Genomic DNA, 22,475 nt, shown 5'->3' with positions numbered 1-22,475 from the left:
GACGAGGACAGTCAGAGGGATTAAGATCCCGGGTACTAATAGCCCAGAAGTAGGGACTAAGTGTATAGGAACAGGGTAGATAGATTCCCCTCAGGTTCCACTTAGGGAAAGGCTGAAAGCTGGGTGTACCTTTATTGCTGCTGAGCACGTCCTCTTGCCTGTGGGGACTATTACTGACCATATGGTGCTGTGAGTATTGCCTATTCAATGTGATGCTAAATCCTGTCATGCTCTATTGTATACTCCACTGAGGATTGTGTATGTTCAATAAACCAGTTCGTGTTTAAGTTATAAGAACCACTGGCACCCAATTATTATACTCTGAATCCAGTTACAGTTACACTACACCCTGCCTCCACACCGTTGCGAGGGCTCACTCCCTAAGATTACAGGTCTCATCCGGTGCACATTTAGTGGGAGTGGAGCTCAATAGTGGTGTAAATAACACACAATTTACTATAGCGCTACATTTTGGCGCCCAGTACGTGGGGCTCGAGGGGTTAAACTGTAACACCGCACTGCAGCCTAGTCTGACAGGCGCTGCAGGTGCGGACTCAACAGGAAAAAGGCCAGTAGCGATAGTGGGTTTTTCTGTGGTTCTTAAAACCCACGTAGCTATGGCGTTTGAAAGTACTGTTAGTAACATGGATCAGATCCAGCCTAAAGAAGTGTCCATATGGGCTGCCGAGAAAGCTGTAGACGCTGTTGGCATTTTTGCTGTAGACGGCGTAGGCCCTGCGGTTACTCAGAGCGGCCTTCAGTTGGTGATGAAGGAGGAACCGTCATGCAAGAGGAGTCGATTAGTGGCTGAGGCCCGCTCTAGAGTGCTAAATAGCCGGTCGTTGTTATATAAAGCTCCTCAGGAATTACGTCAAGGAGAGAGACCAAAGAGGCTCTATCCGGCTGGATCGTTCCCAAATGGTTGCAATGTGATATACCCAGAGTGCGGTAACGTGTTTCAGGTTGAAGGCAAGGTAAAACCTGAACCAGAGGTCTCTGGTTTGACAGTGCATGGTGCTATCCCTTCAGCAACGGCAGTTCCCAGTTATCCCTCTACGCAACCTGCTCAACCCACCCTGGTGTTCACGGGGACCAAGTACCCAAAGTTAAAAGTGTTTTCCGGAACAATTCCCGTGCCAGAGGGAGAGCAAGGTTTTGACGAATGGCAAGAAACAGCAGAGCAGATGCTGGCGGAGTGTCCGTGATCAGAGAATGACAAGCGGATTCGATTGGTTGAAAATCGACGGCCTCCCGCTAGCAGAGTGGTTAGGATATTTCGTATGGGGCAGGATACAGTCACCGCTAGGGAGTGCTTGAAAGCCCTGGAGGATGTATATGGGACATGTGATCATCCTCATGTCTGGTTACAAAAATTCTACAGTTTGAGACAGAGGGAGATGGAGGAAGTTTCTGTTTTTGTGCAGCGCTTATATGATATATTGTGCAAAATGGTGCAGAAGAATATAATCACCCGAGGAGAAGTTGAAGATAAGATGAGGGATCAGCTTTTATGTAGCCTGCGTGGGGAACAGTCGGTGTCTACTGTATTAAGGATAAAATACCCGCATGGTCCTCCTCCCACTTTTGGAGATCTTATGCTTACGGTGAAAGAGTTGGAGGCTGAATTACATTATGCGACCGCTGATACCTCCAGAGAAGACGGTCCTAGTGCAAAATTCCCTGTGGCACCGATGAGAGGTGTTCGGAAAGTCGGGAAAGAAGTTTCCAGGGAACCGCGCCGGAGGCTCTTTTTGTCCAAAGTGTTTCCGATGTGGACACCTGGGACACCGTGTGCAGGAGTGTCCCATGCCTGAGGATGGTGGACACTTACAGAGTAACGCGGGGCAACTATCCAAGAAGCCTGGATATTCCCCCCAGAAGATGGGTTCTCTTCGTCTTCCAGGAGTAGGCCGACGTTGCACTTTTGAACTGGTGGTTAATGATGTTCCGGCCACTGCTTTGTTTGATACGGGTTCACAATTGACCATCATTCACCGTCCCTTCTACCAAAGATATCTAAGCCATTTACCATTGCAGCCTGTAGGAGCTATGCCTGTATTTGGGGTAGGACAGCGCCCCACTTATATGGATGGGAGTGTAAACGTATTATTGCACATTCCTGGAGTAATGGGGGAGCGAGATGAACCGGTTTCAGTGACTGCATATGTGGATCTTCCATCGGGAGGTAGAGAGACCACCCCGGTGATTTTAGGCTCCAATGTGAACGTGGTGGAGGAGGCCTTTTTGAGTCTTTTTCAGCCAAAGGCTGCAACTACTTCAAATGCTGTACCTGGAGTTCCGGAAGTGTCTAAGTTTTGCCAGACTTCCAACCCAGAGTTGCCGGGAGGTTGTGTAGGAAACCGGTGGCATCCTGTGGAGATTCCACCAGGGGGAGTCTACAGCCTTAAAGTATATGTGGAGATTGTGCCTGCTACTTGTGGTAGTTTTTACTTGTTGGAAACCAACCCGGTAGAAGCTGATTTGAATGGATGGGAGATAGTTCCTGAGAGGAAAGACTATCGCTATAGGTGCCCTCGAACAGATGTGGTCACTGTCAAGAATATCACTTCTCACTCGGTGGTGATACCTGCCTGGCGTACAGTGGCATACTGTTATCCCGTGGAGTGTGTAGATTCGTGCCCTGTTCAAATGGGGTCACCCGACGCTAAACTGGCTTTTCATCTGGAAGAAGGTGAAGATCCTCCAGAACATCGAAGAAAGCTAGGAAGGCGACTAGCATCATACAGTGATGTGTTCTCTGTGGATGACATGGACATGGGATGTGCTAGGCATGCTGAACACCGAATACGGTTGAGTGATGCTACTCCTTTCCGAGAGAGGTCCAGGCGGATTCCTCCTAGAGATTTAGAGGATGTCCGGAATTATCTAAATATGTTGCAGGATCAGAAGATAATTGTAGAATCTCGCAGTCCCTATGCCTCTCCAATTGTGATAGTACGGAAGAAGAACGGCAGTGTTCGGCTGTGTGTGGATTATCGAACCCTTAACCGACGCACTATACCCGATCAGTATACATTACCTCGTATTGATGAGGAGCTTGATGCATTACATGGAAGTGCTTGGTTTTCGGTGATGGATTTGAGGTCGGGGTATTATCAAATTCCCATGGACCCTGAGGATCAAGAAAAGACTGCTTTTATTTGCCCGTTAGGATTTTATCAATTTACTCGAATGCCTCAAGGCATAAGTGGGGCTCCTGCCACATTCCAGCGCCTTATGGAAAAGGTGTTGGGAGATTTAACTCCTCGACACTGTATAGTGTATTTGGATGACATTATAGTGTTTGGGTCTACCTTGGAGGAACATGATATTAGACTATTTAATGTGTTGGAGCATCTCCGACAGGAAGGCTTAAAGCTCTCCCTGGACAAGTGCAAGTTTGCTCGGAAGTCTGTACGGTTTGTAGGACACATAGTGTCTGCAGATGGAGTTGATACGGATCCTGAAAAAGTAGCTGCTGTGCTAAGTTGGCCTAAACCCAGCAACGTGACTGAATTGAGATCGTTCTTGGGGTTTTGTGGATATTATCGGCGGTTTGTGGAAGGATATTCTAAAATTGCTCATCCTCTGAATGGATTGTTGAAAGTGAGATCTTCGGTGGCCTCCCAGTTTCAAAACAATTGGTCTCTGGAATGTGAAGAAGTTTTCCAGACTTTGAAGAAAAAGCTCACTGAAGCTCCTGTGCTGGCCTATGCTGATCCACAGAAACCTTATGTTTTGCATGTAGACGCAAGCTATGAAGGTTTAGGGGGAATACTCCACCAGGAATATCCTGAAGGTTTGAAACCCGTGGCCTATGTCAGTCGGAGTATCAGCAGCACTGAGAAGAATTATCCTGTGCATAAATTGGAGTTTTTGGCTCTAAAGTGGGCCATTACTGAGAAACTGCATGATTATCTATATGGAGCACAGTTTGAGGTAAGGACTGATAATAACCCACTGACCTACATTTTAACCACTGCCAAATTGGATGCTGCAGGACATCGATGGTTGGCTGCTTTAACAAATTATCAGTTCTCATTGAAATACAAGTCGGGACCTAAGAATGTGGGTGCAGATGCTCTTTCCCGTCGCCCTGGGCTACCTCAGCAACCGGATGAGGATGAATGGGAAGAGATTCCCAGTTTGGCTATTGCCGCTCACTGTGCCAAAGCGGCGGTGCAAGGACAACACATAGCTTTCTCTGAGCTACGAGTGGTGGACTCTCTTGGGGCTGGAAAAGATTGTATTCCTGCTATGTATAGTTATCCTACTGCATTAGGGGTGCATTATTCTCTTCGACTAGGGAGAAAAGATATGATTCAACTACAAAAGAAAGATCCTGTGATTCGACATGTGAGAGAATCTGTTATCAGGAAAGACCCTGAGTATATAAAGAGAGAAATACCGAAGGAGAGTAGTTCCTTCTTGAGAGAATCGGATAAGCTGAGAATTATTGATGGTCTCCTTTATAGGGTGCAGCTATATCATGATCACCCTGGTAGGAGACAACTAGTGCTTCCTCAAAGTTATAGAAAAATTGTATTGAGAAGTCTACATGATCAGCATGGTCATCTAGGTGTTGAAAAAACTTATGGCCTAGTACAAGACCGTTTTTTTTTGGCCTAAAATGAGGGATGCTGTTACAGAGTATTGTCGAAGATGTGTTCCCTGTTTGCAGAGAAAAACGTTGCCTACTCAGGCTGCACCCATGGAGCACTTAAAGAGTGTTGGTCCTTTGGATTTGGTCTGCATGGACTTTTTGTGTATTGATAATGATACCAGTGGGACAGGAAATGTACTGGTTGTAACTGATCATTACACTCGTTATGCTCAGGCTTATCCTACCAAAGACCAGAAAGCTGCTACAGCGGTTTAGACTTTGTGGGAGAAATTCTTTGTTCATTATGGTTTGCCAAATCGACTTCACTCTGACCAAGGGCGAGATTTTGAAAGTCGGTTGATCAAGGAGCTGTTAGGAATGTTGAATATAGCAAAGAGTCGTACTACCCCTTACCATCCTGAGGGAGATGCTTTACCTGAACGGTTCATGTCCCTGTTGGACATGTTGGGAACACTGCCTGCCACTGCTAAGTCCTCTTGGAGTTGTCATGTGAGTGCACTGGTTCACGCATATAATTGTACTCGGCATGAGTCTACAGGATTTTCCCCCTATTTTTTAATGTTCGGGAGAGAAGCTCGACTTCCTATTGATGTACAAGCAGGAATATCGACTGACGGAGTGGGATGCAAAGAGCATTATCAATATGTGGCTCGTCTTCGAGCTAGCTTACAGGAGGCCTATTCTTTGGCTGAGGAAAATGCTGCCAAAATAAATGCTGGAAATAAAAGACGTTTTGATGCCAAGGTACGATACCGTGAATTGGTACCGGGTGATAAAGTTCTGCTGCGAAATTTGGGGCCTACTGCTAAACATAAATTGGCTGACAGATGGAGGAAGGAAGTGTTTGAGGTGATAAGCAAATTGCCGGGGATCCCTGTTTACCAAATTCGTGGCTCTGAGGGGCGGATTAAGGCATGGCATGGAAATCATTTGCTTCCTATACCACAGGTTCCTCCTGTGGGTGACGAGATGGATCCTGTGTGTGACACCAATGATGTTTCCAATGGGAGCGAATTGGAAGAGAGTGTGAACAATGACTGGTTTTTACCCTCAGAAGATCCGGTGGCTCCCAGTGAGTCAGTTGGAGACAGTGTTGTTTTACCTCAAAGAGGTGGATTGGATGCTCAGGCCCCCCCGTTTTGTTCAGGAGAGGATAATGGACATTCCCCTGACACTGGTTCATTGTTAAATGCGGAGCCTACTCCTGTCATGATGGTTCCTGAGGAAGTAAGGAGAGGGGATCGAATTAGGAGGCCTCCTTCATATTTTACTTATGATACTCTGGGGAGACCCTGCTATGCGGTGCCTTGTTATTCTGATCTATCTTTCCCTGCTATGAATATAATTGGTGCTCATACTGGACTTGTTGATATGATACCTGTGTGTTATTAACCCAATAAGCCTGGTATGATATGTTTAACTGTTTACTTTGCAGGTTAACCATTGTTCCCTGGTAGACCTATGGAGAGGCTACTGAAACGGATCTTAACCATACAGTTATGCCACAACAGGTTAAGGTTACAATGTATTTTTGTGTGTTGTTATTTGAATATGTTCCTTGCCGGGACGTAAGGAATTCACCAGGGGGAGAATGTAGGGATGTGTAAAATAGCCAACCCCTAGTATTTTGTGCAGGCAGTCCCTCAATGTTATGGACACCTATTTGGGTCATAAATACAGTTGGGAGGGGTACTGTTTGCTCTTTCTGCTCTGAAGCCATGCTTCTCTGTGTCCATTTTGTGCTGGCTCTAGCCTGAGCTAACAGGCTGAGTCTGTGTGGAATCTGAGTATTTTAGGATTAGTAAGAATAGGCTACTCACCATTATAGGTTACTCTAGGAGTAACAGACAGACAGGTAATTTAGTTGAGCAGCTCCAGGCTCCGACGAGGACAGTGAGAGGGATTAAGATCCCGGGTACTAATAGCCCAGAAGTAGGGACTAAGTGTATAGGAACAGGGTAGATAGATTCCCCTCAGGTTCCACTTAGGGAAAGGCTGAAAGCTGGGTGTACCTTTATTGCTGCTGAGCACGTCCTCTTGCCTGTGGGGACTATTACTGACCATATGGTGCTGTGAGTATTGCCTATTCAATGTGATGCTAAATCCTGTCATGCTCTATTGTATACTCCACTGAGGATTGTGTATGTTCAATAAACCAGTTCGTGTTTAAGTTATAAGAACCACTGGCGCCCAATTATTATACCCTGAATCCAGTTACAGTTACACTTCACCCTGCCTCCACACCATTGCGAGGGCTCACTCCCTAAGATTACAGGTCTCATCCGGTGCACATTTAGTGGGAGTGGAGCTCAATAGTGGTGTAAATAACACATAATTTACTATAGCGCTACACATCAATCCCAAAACCCTTGTTTAGGGAAGTGAAGGACTACATCCAAGACCTTTTGGCAACAGATAGTTAAGTCAAGTCACCATATGCTGCTCCTGTGGTATGTATTTTAAAGAAGGATAGCTCACTCCGGTTATGTATAGATTATCGCCTGTTGAACCAGAGAACCATTCCTGATCGCCATCCATTGCCCAGGATACTGAATTTGACACTTTGGGAGGCAAAAACTTGTTTAGCATACTAGATCAAGGAAAAGCTTACCACCAAGGTTTCATGGCTGAAGGGTCCAGACACCTTACTGCTTTTGTTACTCCTTGGAGCTTGTATCAGTGGCTACAAATTTCTTTTGGCCTCTCCAATGCCCCTGCTTCTTTTCATAGAAGTATGGAAGAGATGCTTGACTCTTTGATAGATAACACTTGAGAAAGGGCACTGAGGGCCTGAAACATTTTGTGTTTGGCAGTCGGCAATAAACACTAATTCACAGCAGTAAATCTGCATTTGAGTGATCTCCTCTTTTCCAGTCTAATCTTTGAGAGATAAGTGCTGCATCCCAAATTTGGATGATGTTCTCTGCTATGCAAAATCTTTTGAGGAGCATGTTGAAGGGGGTTGTAATGTCCTAAAAATACTTCAAAAGCATGGTGTGAAATTAAGGCCACAGAAGTGTGAACTGTTTCACAATCAAGTGAGGCATTTAGGCCGACTAGTATCAGCAGCAGGAGTAAAAATTGATACAAATAATATTGAGGCTGTAAAATCCCTAAAGGAGAAGATTCATCAGACAGAGTTGGTGATGTACAAAGATTGTTGGGGTTTTTCAGCTACTATCGCAGCTAAGTTTAAGACTTTTTACAAATTTCTAGACCAATTTTTGAGCTTCTGCAAATGAAGCAAATGCCTGCAACAAACCAATCACAACATTCCAAAGCCAAAGGACCCCAGTTACCATCCAGAACTGCAATTGCGTGGACAAGCACACAACAGGAGGCATTAGATCAGATTGTTGACATGCTTACGAGTCCACCAGTCTTAGCCTATCCTGATTTTCAATTTACACTTCACACTACTTCAGAACAGGGGCTTAGTGCAGTCCTATGTCAACATCAAGATGGGGAGCTCCGAGAAATATTAATAGTAATTCTGCAGAGAAGAATTATAGACACATAGTGGAAAGCTGGAGTTTTTGGCTTTAAAATGGGCTGTGTATGAGAAATTCAGAGATTACCTGTATTATGAACTGCAATTCACTCTATATAGCAATAACAATCCATTAACATATGTCATGAGTACTGCAAAATTACATGCAGTAGGCCATTGCTGGGTTGGAGAATTGTCAGACTTTTACTCCATTGTTAAATACAGATCAGAAAAAGCAAACATTGATGCTAATACACTGTCTCATATCCTATTGGATATTGATAGGTATATGGCACAGTGTACAGAAGAATTGTAACAAGATGAAGGGAGATGTTGCTTGGATTGCTGTTCTCAATATTGATGTAAACACTCAGGAGGAGCCTTCAACTTTACTACCAGAAATCAGCCGTGATGACTTGATGAGAGCTCAGCGAGAGGATCTAGTGATTGGGGAGGTCATCAGACTCAAAGAGTTAGGAACAGTGCTATAGCAAGACATAAGACAGGCAACTAATGGAGCTACACAGAAACTGTTGTATGAGTGGAGCAAATTATATCTGGCTCTTGTACAGGATAACTGGTGAAAGGTAAAAACTAGTCCTTCCAGCCAAGTACAGACAGATAGCGCTGTCATACTGTTGCTGAGCATATTTTAAATAACTTTATTCCACGCTTTGGATATCCAGCAAAGCTGCACCATGACCAAGGGCGAGAGTTTGAAAATGAGTTGTTCCATACTCTTCGGCAACTGGCAGGTAACTGGCTATAAGGAGAAAGAAATGTGGAAAGACTATGTAAGAAGCGCTAGGAGATTGTCTAAAGTTCTTACCTCCCGGCGTGTGTCTTCTCGGTTGCGTGGGCGGATCTGTAGTTGGTGACGCCGGCGTCATGACGTCTGTGGTTTGGCGCCTGCATCAGGATGCTGGGTGTTATGACATCATCATTATTTGAATTTTGGCACTAAAACAGCCTTAAAAGGCCCATTCTCGATTTTGGAAGTGCCCAAGCTGGTTCCAATTTTACTATTCCTGCCGAAGCATTTGTTTGTGATTTGAATTCCTGGTTTTGACTTCTGCCCGACACTTGATTTCTACCCCTGTCTTGAACTCTTCACCTGACTTTGACTACGTCTTCGCTAGTTCCCTGCCAGTACCTCGCTTATGGACTTGTTTCACACTTCCTTGTTGGCTTCTGCAACAGAAAGCCCAGGCGCCCCAAAAGGGCATTGCTGAACACCGGTACCCACAGGGTCCACCTGTGTGTCCAAAGGTACTATCACTGTACAAGGTTCCTGATAACGAGATTTAACAGACTACCTTCAGCAAATGGTATATGCATATAATTGCACACAACATGAATCCACTGGATATTCACCATTCTTCCTATTGTATGGGCCACATCCATGTTTGCCCATATACTTACTGTTTGACCTTTTGGGTGAGAAAGAGATAGAATCCACAAAGGGCTATGATGAAAATTGGGCTAATGAAAGAAGCATATCAGATTGCCAGTGAAAACAGTAAACAATAAAGTTCAAGGGCAAAATCCTACTATGATCAGAAGATGAGAGGCATGAGTCTTCATCCAGTAGATCGAGTACTGGTCAGAAATAGCAGTGGGAGAGGAGGACCCGGTAAGCTAAGGTCATACTGAGAAAAAGATATTTACATAGTCAAAGAGCAGATCAATGACAACCCAGTATATTTGGTTTACTTGGAATCTGGGGACAAAACAAAGACAAGAACACTACATAGAAACCTGCTGTTATTAGTGAATGATTTGCCTGTAGACTTACCCGACACAACTGAAGGTAAAAAGCAACCACAGCAAAGGAAAAGATGTTTAAGAAACAGAGACTTGAACAAAGAGATTAACAGTAACAGTCCAAGTGACTCTGGAGATGAAATGGATACAGGCTATTGGGTAAGAGTACCTTCATAAAAACATCAACCCTGTTCAGTCTGACATCAGCACAGTTTACAATCAAAAGAGAAAGAGAGAGTGACTCAATCATGCACTCCCACCAATAGAGGTTGCTCATAGGCGCAAGGGAGTTTAAGCATAGAGAGCTGCTGTTCTGTCAGTTGAGGAGAAGCAGTAGGGATGTCGCGGACTGTTCGCCCGCGAACTAATTCGCGCGAACATCGGCCGTTCGCGTCCGCCGAATGTTCGCGAACGTCGCGCGACGTTCGCCAATTTGGGTTCGCATTAGATAGCGCTTATTTTTGACCTCTCACCCCAAACCAGCAGATACATGGCAGCCAATCAGGAAGCTCTCCCTCCTGGACCACCCCCTGGACCACTCCCCTTCCATATATAAACTGAAGCCCTGCAGCGTTTTTTCATTCTGCCTGTGTGTGCTTGGAAGAGCTAGTGTAGGGAGAGAGCTGTTTAGTGATTTGAGGGACAGTTGATAGTAACTTTGCTGGCTAGTAATCTACTTGATACTGCTCTGTATTGTAGGGACAGAACTCTGCAGGGATTTGAGGGACAGTGAGTTTAGGTTAGTTAGCTTTGCTGACTAGTAATCTACCTTCTACTGCAGTGCTCTGTATGTAGCTGCTGTGGGCAGCTGTCCTGCTGCTGATCTCTCATCTGCTGACTGCTGCCTGTAACCCAATAGTCCTTGTAAGGACTGCTTTTATTTTCTTTTTTGTTTTTTTTACTTTGCTACTGTAAGAGCCCAGTGCTATTAGTCTAGCTGTGTTGGGGAGTGGGACTGGTGTGCTGCTCCTCCTAGTAGTTCACCACTACCAGCACCAACCAGAGTCAAAATTGTTACAAAGTATCTTATTTGCACCTGTTAGCTGTTCTGAGCTCTCTGCCAAAAGCTAATTAAGTTAGAAACTATTTTTTTCTGGCTGTTCAGTGCAGAGAAAAGAGGGACTGGTGTGCTGCTCCTCCTAGTAGTTCACCACTACCAGCACCAACCAGAGTCAAAATTGTTACAAAGTATCTTATTTGCACCTGTTAGCTGTTCTGAGCTCTCTGCCAAAAGCCAATTAAGTTAGAAACTAGTTTTTTTCTGGCTGTTCAGTGCAGATAAAAGAGGGACTTTCCAGTACAAAAGAGGGACAGGGGGTTGAGTGGTCAAAAGAGGGACAGTTGGGAGGTATGCAAGTGCCACCTAGCTGTGTGAGCTTTTTCACATTCTGTCTAAATAACAATAATAATTCCGTGTCCGTAAACATCACCTGAGTGATGTTTTTACAGCAGCAATAATATATTCCGTATCCACTACTGTATACGTTGCCCTTGCAGGCATTGTTTGCCCAGTCTTTAACCAAGTGCCACCTAGCTGTGTGAGCTTTTTCACATTCCGTGTTCAGAAACATCACCTGAGTGACGTAGTGTGATTTCTGCCCTTTACAGCACAAAACGCAGCGCTGTGTCAACAATGTATTTTTCAGATACATTTTTGCCCTTGATCCCCCTCTGGCATGCCACTGTCCAGGTCGTTGCACCCTTTAAACAACTTTAAAATCATTTTTCTGGCCAGAAATGTCTTTTCTAGCTTTTAAAATTCGCCTTCCCATGGAAGTCTATGGGGTTTGCGACGTTCGCGAACCGTTCGCATTTTTGGACGCAAGTTCGCGAATATGTTCGCGAACATTTTTTCCGCCGTTCGCTACATCCCTAAGAAGTAGCACACCTATAACTTTGGCTTTATGCCTCTACTCATTTTCTTTAACAGTTATGTAGTTTGCCACCTGTTTGGCCCAAAAATGTGGCTGTACAATCTTATCATCTAAACAATAGATCCATGTTAGAGGCAGTGAGTGCTTTGAAAGGCTTATATGTTGCCTTAATATGGAAACTGTAACATAGTATCTTTAGTGTTGTAATGTCTGATACAACACTGTCCATACTTGTTCAGATACATTGAAACTTATGTATATTCTCAGTTATCATTTAAAGAGTTTTGTTATTTTGAAAACTGTTACAAACCAGGCTGTTGCTAGAGGTTGCTCTTTAAATGAGGCCATTTTGTCCAATAAGATAGCACCAACAGCATCAGCCTGTCTGCCGGTTAAATCTCACTCTGTTAAGTTTGTATATTTAACTGATGTATTTATTGCTGCAACCTATAGTGTGAAGCTTTAGATATTAATAGATATTTTATAGTTTATGTCAAGCTAATTGTAATAATTACAATACTGTTAGTGAAGTACACTTATATGTATAAATATTATAACACTGCTACAATGAGGCTGACATCACACATGTGATTTGTACAGAATGAGACATTATGGGAGAAAGCTCAAGTACTATGTCAGCATCTTTGAGAATGCATGTATGTGACATATGACTTGAAAATGGCAAGAAATAAACTGTATGCTGAGAAATAAATATGTAATACTGTAATTAGTTGAGGAGAAGCAGCACACCTGTAACGGTGTCTCTATTCATTTTCTTTAACAGAATCACTGTTGCCATGGCCACACCGTGGGCCTGTAACAGTTTCTTTGGGCTCGTCCAGGATTGGCACTACCTGTTGGTGAAGTGCTGATCTGCTAAATAGAGGGACAACATACTAGAGACTGAAAGTTGAGTATCCAGAAAGGATGTTCTGTGTTAAAGTACCAGAGAAGGAGTCAGTATGGCAGCAGACAGTGAGAGGAGGAGCCTGGTGTGTTGCCAGCAGAGAAACTTATCCAGATTGCCCAGAATATTGGTCCAGTACTGGATTCAGACCAGTTTTGCTAGTTAAAGAGGTTGCACCAGCAGCATCTGTTAGTCTGCCTGTTAAATCTCACTCTGTTAAGGTTGTATAATTATACTGTGAGTGAAGTACACTTATATGTGTAAATGGGGAGGCTGACATCACAGATGTGATTTGCCCTGAATGAGAAGTTATGGGAAAAGGTTCAAGTACAATGTTGTTTGGATATCAGTATCATTGAGAATGCATGTAACACATGCAATATGGCAAGAAATAAACTGTATGTGGAGAAAATAAATATGTAATAATCCCTTGAGGAAAAGCAGCACACCTGCATCTTGGCTCTGTGTCTCTATTAATTTTCTTTAACAGAATCACTGTTGCCACGGTCACACTGTGGGCCTGTAACAATTTCTTGGGGGCTCAACACTATCAACATTTTTATAAGTTATATAAAATTATTCCTAGGTCATTATCATCAAGGATCAACCTAACATAAAGCATGATCACATGTATGTAATCTTGTATTTACCTATGGTGTTTCCCATCTTCAAATATGACAATTGCCTAGATCATCTGCATGGATGGATGAATTATGAATTGTATTGATCTAATAGTTTAGAGTCGCTGACAAATACAAACATTGCTTTCAATGCTTATTGATTCATTAAAAGGGAAGTATCCATTTTTTAATGAATAAGAATATATGATGAATATTTTTATTTTTTTGTCAAATTTGGAAATATTAAGTTTTTTCGAGTTGCTGAGCTACTCTTTATAAGAGTTAGAAAGAATTTTTATATTGGACAATGTATGAGGACCACATGTATAAGGATGCTCAGGTGCACTGCCCTGAGCCTTAAGCTTTAGGAAGTGGAAAAAATTATATGGATTGTAGAGCAGGCACTCATAGAGCGGTCCTCCAGGCAGACTTGAAAAAAATAAACTATGTTTATTCAAGACCAAGCTGCTTCTGTATATTTAAAGTTAAGGATGGTTGCAGCACAGGTGTTTGAACCATACTTACAGTTACTCTTATTGGCAATTATAGGAAAAAAGTTAACTATTCCTTGAAAGATTGCCAAAAATAAAATACATCTTCTCTCATGTAAGCATGATCTACTTTGAAACTTGAAGTCACACTTTGGCTTGCTGTGAATAGAATACATTTCTGTACCTATTTATTCATATTAGTGGGATAATTAAGCTAAGATAATTATGAATACCTAAAAAACGAGTAATTTTCCTATTTGTATAATATACTGCATATATGTAAATATATAATGAAGGGATAGTCTATGAATGTCATAACCAATGCCTTCCTGGTATATATTTTAGAGAAATAAAATGGAAGAAGACACATATTTGCACAGCTAAAGCTTATTAAGAAGCAAAGTCAAGCAATATTTGAGCTCCCTTAAGATGGCCATACACTGAGAGATCCACTCATTTGGCGATGTCGCCGAATGAGCGGATCTCTCCCCAATATGCCCTCCTTGAGGTGGGCAACAGGGCCGGGCCAAGACAGCCGGGCGCCCAAGGCAACCCGGCAGCCCTCTTCGCCCCCTTGCGCGCCGGACTTCGAGTGCGCATGCACGTGCGGCCAGAAATGCGCATGCACGCACAGCCGGAAGTGCACATGCGTGCACATCAGAAACTGCGTGTGTCAGGAACTGTGGCATAAACTGTGCATGCCTGAAATATTTTTATTCGTGAAGGGGGAAGAGAGCGCTGGTGGGAGAGAAAGGGTCCGGACAAGGGGTAGGCTGAAGAAAGAGGTACGTTCTTGGCGCCCCCACTTGATTGCGCCCTAGGCACGTGCCTCTTCTGCCTACCCCTAGTTCCGGCCCTGGTGGGCAATATCGGGCTGATCCGATCGTGGGACCTAGGGCCCAACGATCGGATCCTAATGAATAGTAACGGGCGGTCGCATCGCGGGACCGCATCAATGAACAGATGCGGCCGCGATCTGATGGGATTTTTAGTCCCATCCGATCGAGATCTGGCTGATCTCGATCAGGGAAGGCCGTCGGGGGCCCCATACACAGGCCAATAAGCTGCCGACTCGGTCTGTCAGCAGCTTTTATCGGCCCGTGTATGGCCACCTTTACACTTGTATAACATGTTTTTAAAGAATGCATACAAAATGCATTGTTAACAGGGCACGTTACACTTTTTGAATATAATGAAAATCCATATATTTCCTTATTTCATAAAAAGGTGCATACTATTAAATAATTAATTCTGTTAAGAATCTTAAAAAAAGCATCTTGGGATTATTTTTATAGCAATATGAGTAATTACCGATTATAAAAAAAGGTTTTAGTCTTTGGGGAAATTGTTTTCCTTTTCATGTGTAAATATATCACATTTCTAAAGTATGCTATATCAGAACATCTGCCAGATTTGTAAAAGACTGGTGAATATGTAATTAGCCAAAGTAGAGTGAGTTGCGAGAATGTCTTCAATTTCACATTATTATGTCTTTTGCTGCTTTCTCCTGTTATGTATTTATCAATATAAATGCAAAAAAAGGACCATACAACATGATTATTTCACAATTCAGAAAAATATGTAACTTATAATTAAGTTTCATAGGTGCTCTTAGCTATTTTTTTTTTAATTTTTGTAATACTATATATTATACAACTATGGTCCCCTTATCCACAAAGCAGTTATCCAGAAAGCTCCAAATTTAGTCCATTTTAATAAAATCATTCTAATTTAAATCATTCTAATTTAAATCATTTTAATATGATTTAAAATTATTTAAGTTTGCTGTAATAATAAAACAGACCCATAAAAAACACTTGAATATAAAAATATACAAGAGGAATACAGAAAATATATAATACATAAATGAAAAATGAAAAATAAAAATAAAAAATAAACGTAAATGAATATTAATACAAAAGTACTAGAGGATTTTTTCTTCTTTTTCATTTACTAGAGGGAGGTACTCATTGAAGGTAAAGACTTAAATCAATATTTTGTTCCCAGAATGTTAGCAAACATCATTCAATAGTATATAAGTAGTAGAGTCAGTGACTCTAAAAGTCTCTAGAAATATCTAAAAATTGTGTTATAAAAGTTTGGGCACCAATGGCTCCTACGTTTCTCAGCAATATGTAGGCTTTTCTACAACTCGTAAATAGCACTAATAATCAATTATTTAAAGAAATACGTGACATCAAAGTCACTATTGAACCAAGGGGTTTTCTAGTTTGTAAATGGAAAATCTACTTGGTCTCTGAGCGGAGTAATTTTGAGATAATATACCCACCACGTTTTCCACTAGTTATTGTATGTATGCTTATAGCAATCAATTTATTAGTGTCACCACTATTACATTCTTTAAAATGTTTCGCTAAATTTGAATTCAAGTTTCCTTTTTTGATATCTAAAACATGCTCTTTTTGATGTTGACGGGAGGTTTGATTTGATTTGAGTTTAAAGCTTTAGAGAAAGCAAAATCTATGTTTTTTTCAGAGTATCCTCTAGCATGGAACCTCTTCTGTAATTTATCAGAGATGAGATGAATTCATGTGTGTCAGTAGCCTTTGTAGTCACAATGTAGCGACAAAATAGACTACCGTATATACTCGTGTATAAGCCGACCCGCGTATAAGCCGAGGTACCTAATTTTACCTATGAAACCCAGAAAAATGTATTGACTCGCGTATAAGCCTAGACACAACTCAGAAAAGTCTCAGAAATATCAAACAGTCGGTTTAATGTTAAAAATCAAGCCATGATGCTTAAAACATTAATTCATAAAAACAAGCACAAGTTTAAAAAAAAATGTAATTGATTGGCCAGGCAGCAGCTAGTCGTACCCATCTCATAACAAAGGGAACAAACATCCCAACAGATCCACTCAATAGCCACATATATAAATAAAATACAGGTGCTAAGAGCAGCAGTGATAGATAGATAGATGATAGATATGGGGCTAGCCAGGATAGTACAGTATGTAGTAGACAGTAGGAAGACAAAAAGTTAGGGGCCACGGGGAAACAGTAGAAGGCATGTTCCCCAGCGACTCTACCCCTAACCATACAGAGTGGCTGCTTCCCCCAGTTACCGTAAGTAGAAGGCGTCGTCAGGAGGTGTCAGGCCCCGTCATGTGTAGCGACAGGGGGTGCCGGCTTTACTTCTAGCCCCCAACCAACTCAACTGCACACACAACATTCCACCACCGGGCCCAAGGCGGCTTAGAGGGAGGCGGGGGAGCCATTTTTACTTCCCAACCATCTCTCCTGAAAGTTTTTTTTACACGCGATCGATGCCGGCTCCCCTGCACTGCGAGGGAGAATAAAGAGCGACTGCGCCAAGATAGAAGGAAAGCACCGAATGTAAAGCCTACCTGGCCGCAAGCAAATCCGGGCGTAAGGAAGGTCCAGCGTAGCGCAATGTGCGTGGAGGCGTTCTATTCCCATGTCATCGTGATCAAACATGTCTGTGTGTTTTTCTCTGACTTCCTGATTGTGCTCCGGTTGCCTGTAAGTGCTGGGCCGCTCCTGCCGCCCCATCTATATACATGTACTGCCCATTGTAAGAGAACTACCACTGACTGACATTCTCTCTCGCTTATATTACCGGTAATACACGTACGCGCACATACACGTATTGATTTTACACCGTGAACACTGCCGCCGCCGCTCTGGTTTAAATGACCAGATGAAGAGCGGGGACCCGCGTATAAGCCGAGGTAGGATTTTCAAGCACATTTTGGGTGCTGAAAATCTCGGCTTATACGCGAGTATATACGGTATATTTTTTTTAAAGGATTGTCTGTATTATAAATGTATTGCTCCTCCTACCAACCAACAGTGAGGTTGGCATAAGAGGGGGCCTCGTTGGTTTAAAAAATACTTGTGAGAAGAAATTCTATTGTTTGAATCTGAAAAGATTGTAAATGTAGTGGGTAAGTACTGTAGGTTTTAAGATGATATTCTATTGCCTTAAGGCCAATATTATGCAAAAAACAAGTATAGAGAGATACCACATCTAGAGAGGTCCAAGTGAAATGATTTTTCCAGGGCAATAATAATTTGTATGTAATAATTTCATAACATGTTGACTGTCTCTGATGTAGCTATGTAGTTGTAATACCAAAGGTTGTAAGTAGGTATCTACTATTTGTGCCAATGGCTCTCCCAGGGACCCTATTCCCGATATGATGTGTCTACCCACTGGGGACGTGTTTCTTTGTGGACCTTAGGTAAGTGGTAGAATATGGGTATCATAGGATATTGTACTTTCAAATATTCTAGTTGACTTTCATTTAATAGATTTACTTTTTTGCGTAATCAACCAGAGTCAAGAGGGCATATGAATTTTCATCTAGTAATTGCCGTATAGCTTCTTGGTTGTAATCCTCATAATTGAGAACCACAACCATGCCCCCCTTATCTGCAGAGTGAATGACAATAGTTCTCTAAGATTTTTATTAAATCTCTTTTTATTAAATTTTATCCTGGATTGTGGGGATTGTTGGAGACTTCTATTTGGAAGTTATAGCCAACCTAGCCACTGTAGATACTTGATTGATCCGTTTTTGGGCTGCATTTTTAAGTTTTGGAGGGCCAACTGCAAATGCAAATCTGCCCATGGTGTAATGTTCCCTTGAGTTGACACCCTCTCCAGCACATAGGACTACTTTGCAGAAACATTTTAGAGAGTCTATCCGGAGTAAGATACCACTTCTTCATAATTTTGTATACACTTTCTTTTTGCTGGGTACAGACTACTATTTTACAGGCATTTTCCCACATTTTAACCCATTGGAATATTGTCAGTTCCTTATTCCATACTGACATCCCATATTGCATATAAGAATGCTTAGGGAATGGGTTTTCAGGTAAGGCACTCATTAAATTGTGCGATAAGAACCTTACATGGAAAATTACCTCCCAATATTTTTCAAAAGTTGTTAACTGGATTTGGGGTTGCTGTCCAAATAGTGTTGTGATATAATGTCTAATTTGGAGATATTCCCTTTTTCTATCCAAATTCCAATTACATTTTGTGTAGAGTTCATCATATGAATATATTTTTCCCCCTAGTGGGTTAACAAAGTCTTTGTTTTAAGGCACTGTTTCCACATTGCTAAAGTGAATCTTGTGGTTTTCTGAGCCAAAACTGGTATTTGTACCTTAGGTTTGTTAGTCAGGATCACATTACTGATGTGGTAGGGGTATACACATGTGGCTTCTAATGTAGCCCACCGTGTAGGTGGCTGTGGCTGTAGCCAAGCTAATAAATGTGATGCTTCATAGTATTTTTGTATATCTGGTACTGCTAGGCCACCTTGGTTTTTCCCTGCTAATAACACAGAGCGTGGTAATCTAGCTCTTGCTGTGCCCCAAATATACTTGAATATCAGTTTTTGTATGTGACCTAGCTTGGGAGTAGAAATTTGGACTGGGATGGTTTCAAATAGATATAATAATTTAGGAAGAGTAGTCATTTTTACCACAGCTATGCGACCTAGCCATGAAATATTGCTTCCACTCCTGCATGTCCCTTGTGATCTGTTTCACCAATGGTATGAAATTTGCTTGATATAATTGATGTATAGAAACAAATTGGCAGAACCGCTCTGGGTCTCCTTGATATAAATTTTAATTGATTATAAAACAGAATTTCTTTTAATACAGTATCATTAAAAAGAATCAGAAGATGTTTCCTTATTATTTTACAAATGTCATTATATACATTGCTGTACTCTGTACTGAAATAAATATTACTATCTTCTTTTATTTTTCCATTTAATATCAGAAATAAGGCTGGTTCTATCTCGGGAACATGCCTTGAGGTAAGCCGATTCGACAATATCCACAGTATAACCTCTATCAATCAGTTTATATTTGAGAATATTGGATTGTTCATCATATAATTCATTAGTTAAGCAATTTCATCTGAAACTGAGAAACTGACTGAATGGAATGCTCATTTTAGTATGTCGGGGATGGCAACTGTCAGCTCTTAAAATAGTTTTGCCAGCAGTTGGTTTGTTACAGAGTTTAGTTTCAATTTTACCCATGGGTGATATGCCCATTAAGGTGGTGTCTAAGAATTCTATATTGTCAAGATTCTGGCTGATGGTAAATGACAAATTTAAAGAATTATTGTTAACATAATCCAAAAAGGTATTTAATTTAAAATAAAAATAACTTTTCCTCCACAATTCCCCCATATTGTCAGTATTTCTGACAACAATGATACAAAACAAACAAGTAATTATAGCATACCTTATAAATGCTACGAACACAACCTATATGAGGATACGTGTGGTATATATTGTTGATATACTGTGATTATTAAATTAAGTCATTTTTTACCTTTAGTGTTCTTATGATAGAAAAGAACAGGCATAGAAGAACTAGACTTTGAAGTAGAGCAGACAATAAGGAGGTACAGCAAGAACAACAGCAACAAATGATGTTGAGAAGACAATAGATGATTAGGAGAATGACACCAACACAGACAAGGACATACAAGATAGTATGAAAAATCTTTGCAAACCAAGCACTGATACCTGGGAACCATGTGGATGGGTCCAACCAAGAGAAGATGGATTGTTCCGTGTGATTGGTTAGAAAGGAGTCCTTCATCTGCTGAACCTTTACCAGGTGCTTGTCAATAACGGCTTCTACATCATATGAATTATCGATGTAATTACAACAGGCTGTCTTTACCACTGTACATAATCCTCCTTGAATAGCTGTAAAATCATCTAAAACTAAATGATGCTGCATAACGTCCTTTTCAACTGTTGCATTTCCTGACTGACTATCTTAAAAGAGTCGTTGTATTCATTAGTAATGTTATCAAGTAGCAACGACAAATCAGACATGAGGCTAAAGGCCTTCTTAATGCAACATCTATTAACCCAGGGGATGTCAAAGAGAGCTCTGGAAAGCTCTTACCTTTGCGAGATGCACACTTAGCTAGGAAGTGTACTGGAATCTGAGCTATCGTAATTAATCTTTAGCTTCCATATACCAGGGGGTAGGAAGCAATCTAGCAATCATACATACACCGTGGGAACCTTTTGGTAACCAAGAATAAGCACATTTAACACAAACAAAGTAATAAGGTGAATGTAAAGTGTAAGGAAGATCAAGACCTATAAGGTAGGTTAGTCTTAGCAACATGTCGGTGCTTAACATACATTTAGTGAAAGGATTACTACAATTAACCTTGAAATATGAATCATTTCTTCCCTCAGTGCTGGACTTATTTAGCACTAGTGAGGCTGATTTGCAATTAAGGTCACCTAGGTGTAGATGATTAGCTGAAATGTTGATGCAAAGGCCATCAGAACATAAGTGTACCGACTTACCAATCTTCTTGGGCGACACCGTTTTATTAAAACACACGACTGGTGGTTTGCTGAATCCTGAGCTGGCCATAGGAAAAAGTGTAGTGTTATACTGGAGAAGTGTAAAATTACCTTGTGGCATGTTAACTATATCCTGAGGGCATAGAGGTTCTGCTATGCATGGCATACTGCGAGCTGTAAAAGGAAAGTGTGAACATATCCAACAATCAGTAATATTGAGTGCAGATGCTGCCCTAACATGCATTTTAACAAGAGCATTATCATTAGGCTCAAACAGTTGTGCGTATAAGTTTCTTTTGACAACTTTAACATAAGCTGGTGAAGAAACATTAACCTCAGGTACAGAAGATACTGGCGAGGCTGCTGTCATTTTGACTTGTGACTTGTCATCAACTGCAGGCTTTATGAGTGCTGCAATCAGCACAGCAATGAAGATAAGGATGTGCAACAGATGATAAGTCTTTTGTCCGGAATTTGCGCCGTTTCGCTTCACCGAAAAATTAGCGAATTTCGCGAGAAATTGGCAAAACGGAGAAAAATTCGCAAAACGCCGCCGGCGCCCGTTTTTTCGACGCCGGCGCCCGTTTTTGACGCCAAATTTTACCGCGAATTTTTGCTGCCGTTTCGCGAATTTTTTCGCTGGCGGCGAATCGCGCACATTCGCCGCGAATTTGCGCCTGGCGAGTAAATTCGCCCATCACTAACCAAAACATCTAGCCCACAAAGACATGATGATGCTGCTGAAGATTTGTCCTGGTGCTTAATCTTCACCCAATGGGGACCTACTTCCTTTGCACTGGCTGTTAGGGTCCCTGGGACTTAGGTGGCGGTGGGAAAGAGACATTATTATGTCCTGCAATTCCCCCAATTACACAACAGGTGGAAGTTGGGTCTCCTTTACTATGAGAAGCCTGCATCCAATTAAGTTTCCCTTCAACCTTTACAGCTGTTTCTGTGGTGATGAGTACCTGGAATGGTCCTTCCCAGCACAGCTGAAGAACTTTGGCAACGTGTCTTTTTATGAGGACCCAATCTCCTGGAATGAGAGCCTACAAACCCGGAACATCCGCTGGATCTGGTAATGAAGAATAAACTCGAGAATACAATTTGGTCAGTTATTTATATAACTGAGTAACATATTGAGTCATTCTTCCATCGTTCATGCAAAGAAGATCAGCAGGAGGAAAGTACTGAGCCATGCGTGCTGGTCTCCCAAACAATAATTCATGTGGGGAGAGTGCCTGACAGACATAAGCAATATACCAAGGGTATCTGGCCACGCAAGTTTAGTTTCTGCACATACTTTACTTAGTCTGTTTTTAATAACACCATTAAGTCTTTCCACTTT

The 22,475-nt window shown here is 41.8% G+C and overlaps 1 protein-coding gene across 1 annotated transcript; it reads left to right on the top strand.

Annotated features, from left to right (window-relative positions):
* Positions 1-1,881: 1,881 nt before the first annotated feature.
* Positions 1,882-22,209, top strand: LOC121393898. Its single transcript, XM_041563741.1, has 5 exons — positions 1,882-4,542; positions 5,573-5,696; positions 8,801-8,869; positions 9,254-9,383; positions 22,074-22,209. The coding sequence occupies exons 1-5, from the start codon at positions 1,882-1,884 to the stop codon at positions 22,207-22,209; spliced, it is 3,120 nt and encodes a 1,039-aa protein (XP_041419675.1).
* The last annotated feature ends 266 nt before the right edge of the window (positions 22,210-22,475 follow it).

This window comes from Xenopus laevis, chromosome 5L (assembly GCF_017654675.1).
Source record: "Xenopus laevis strain J_2021 chromosome 5L, Xenopus_laevis_v10.1, whole genome shotgun sequence".
In the NCBI taxonomy this organism is placed as follows: Eukaryota; Metazoa; Chordata; class Amphibia; order Anura; family Pipidae; genus Xenopus; species Xenopus laevis.
This window is presented reverse-complemented; position numbering and strand designations above follow the sequence as displayed.

Excerpts from the sequence above, each read along its gene's own strand:
- LOC121393898 (XM_041563741.1), top strand. The coding sequence starts at position 1,882 with ATGGGTTCTCTTCGTCTTCCAGGAGTAGGCCGACGTTGCACTTTTGAA. Across the intron at positions 4,543-5,572 it reads CTCAAAGTTATAGAAAAATT|GTTCCTCCTGTGGGTGACGA; the intron begins GTATTGAGAAGT and ends CCTATACCACAG. Across the intron at positions 5,697-8,800 it reads AGAAGATCCGGTGGCTCCCA|CAAAGCTGCACCATGACCAA; the intron begins GTGAGTCAGTTG and ends TTGGATATCCAG.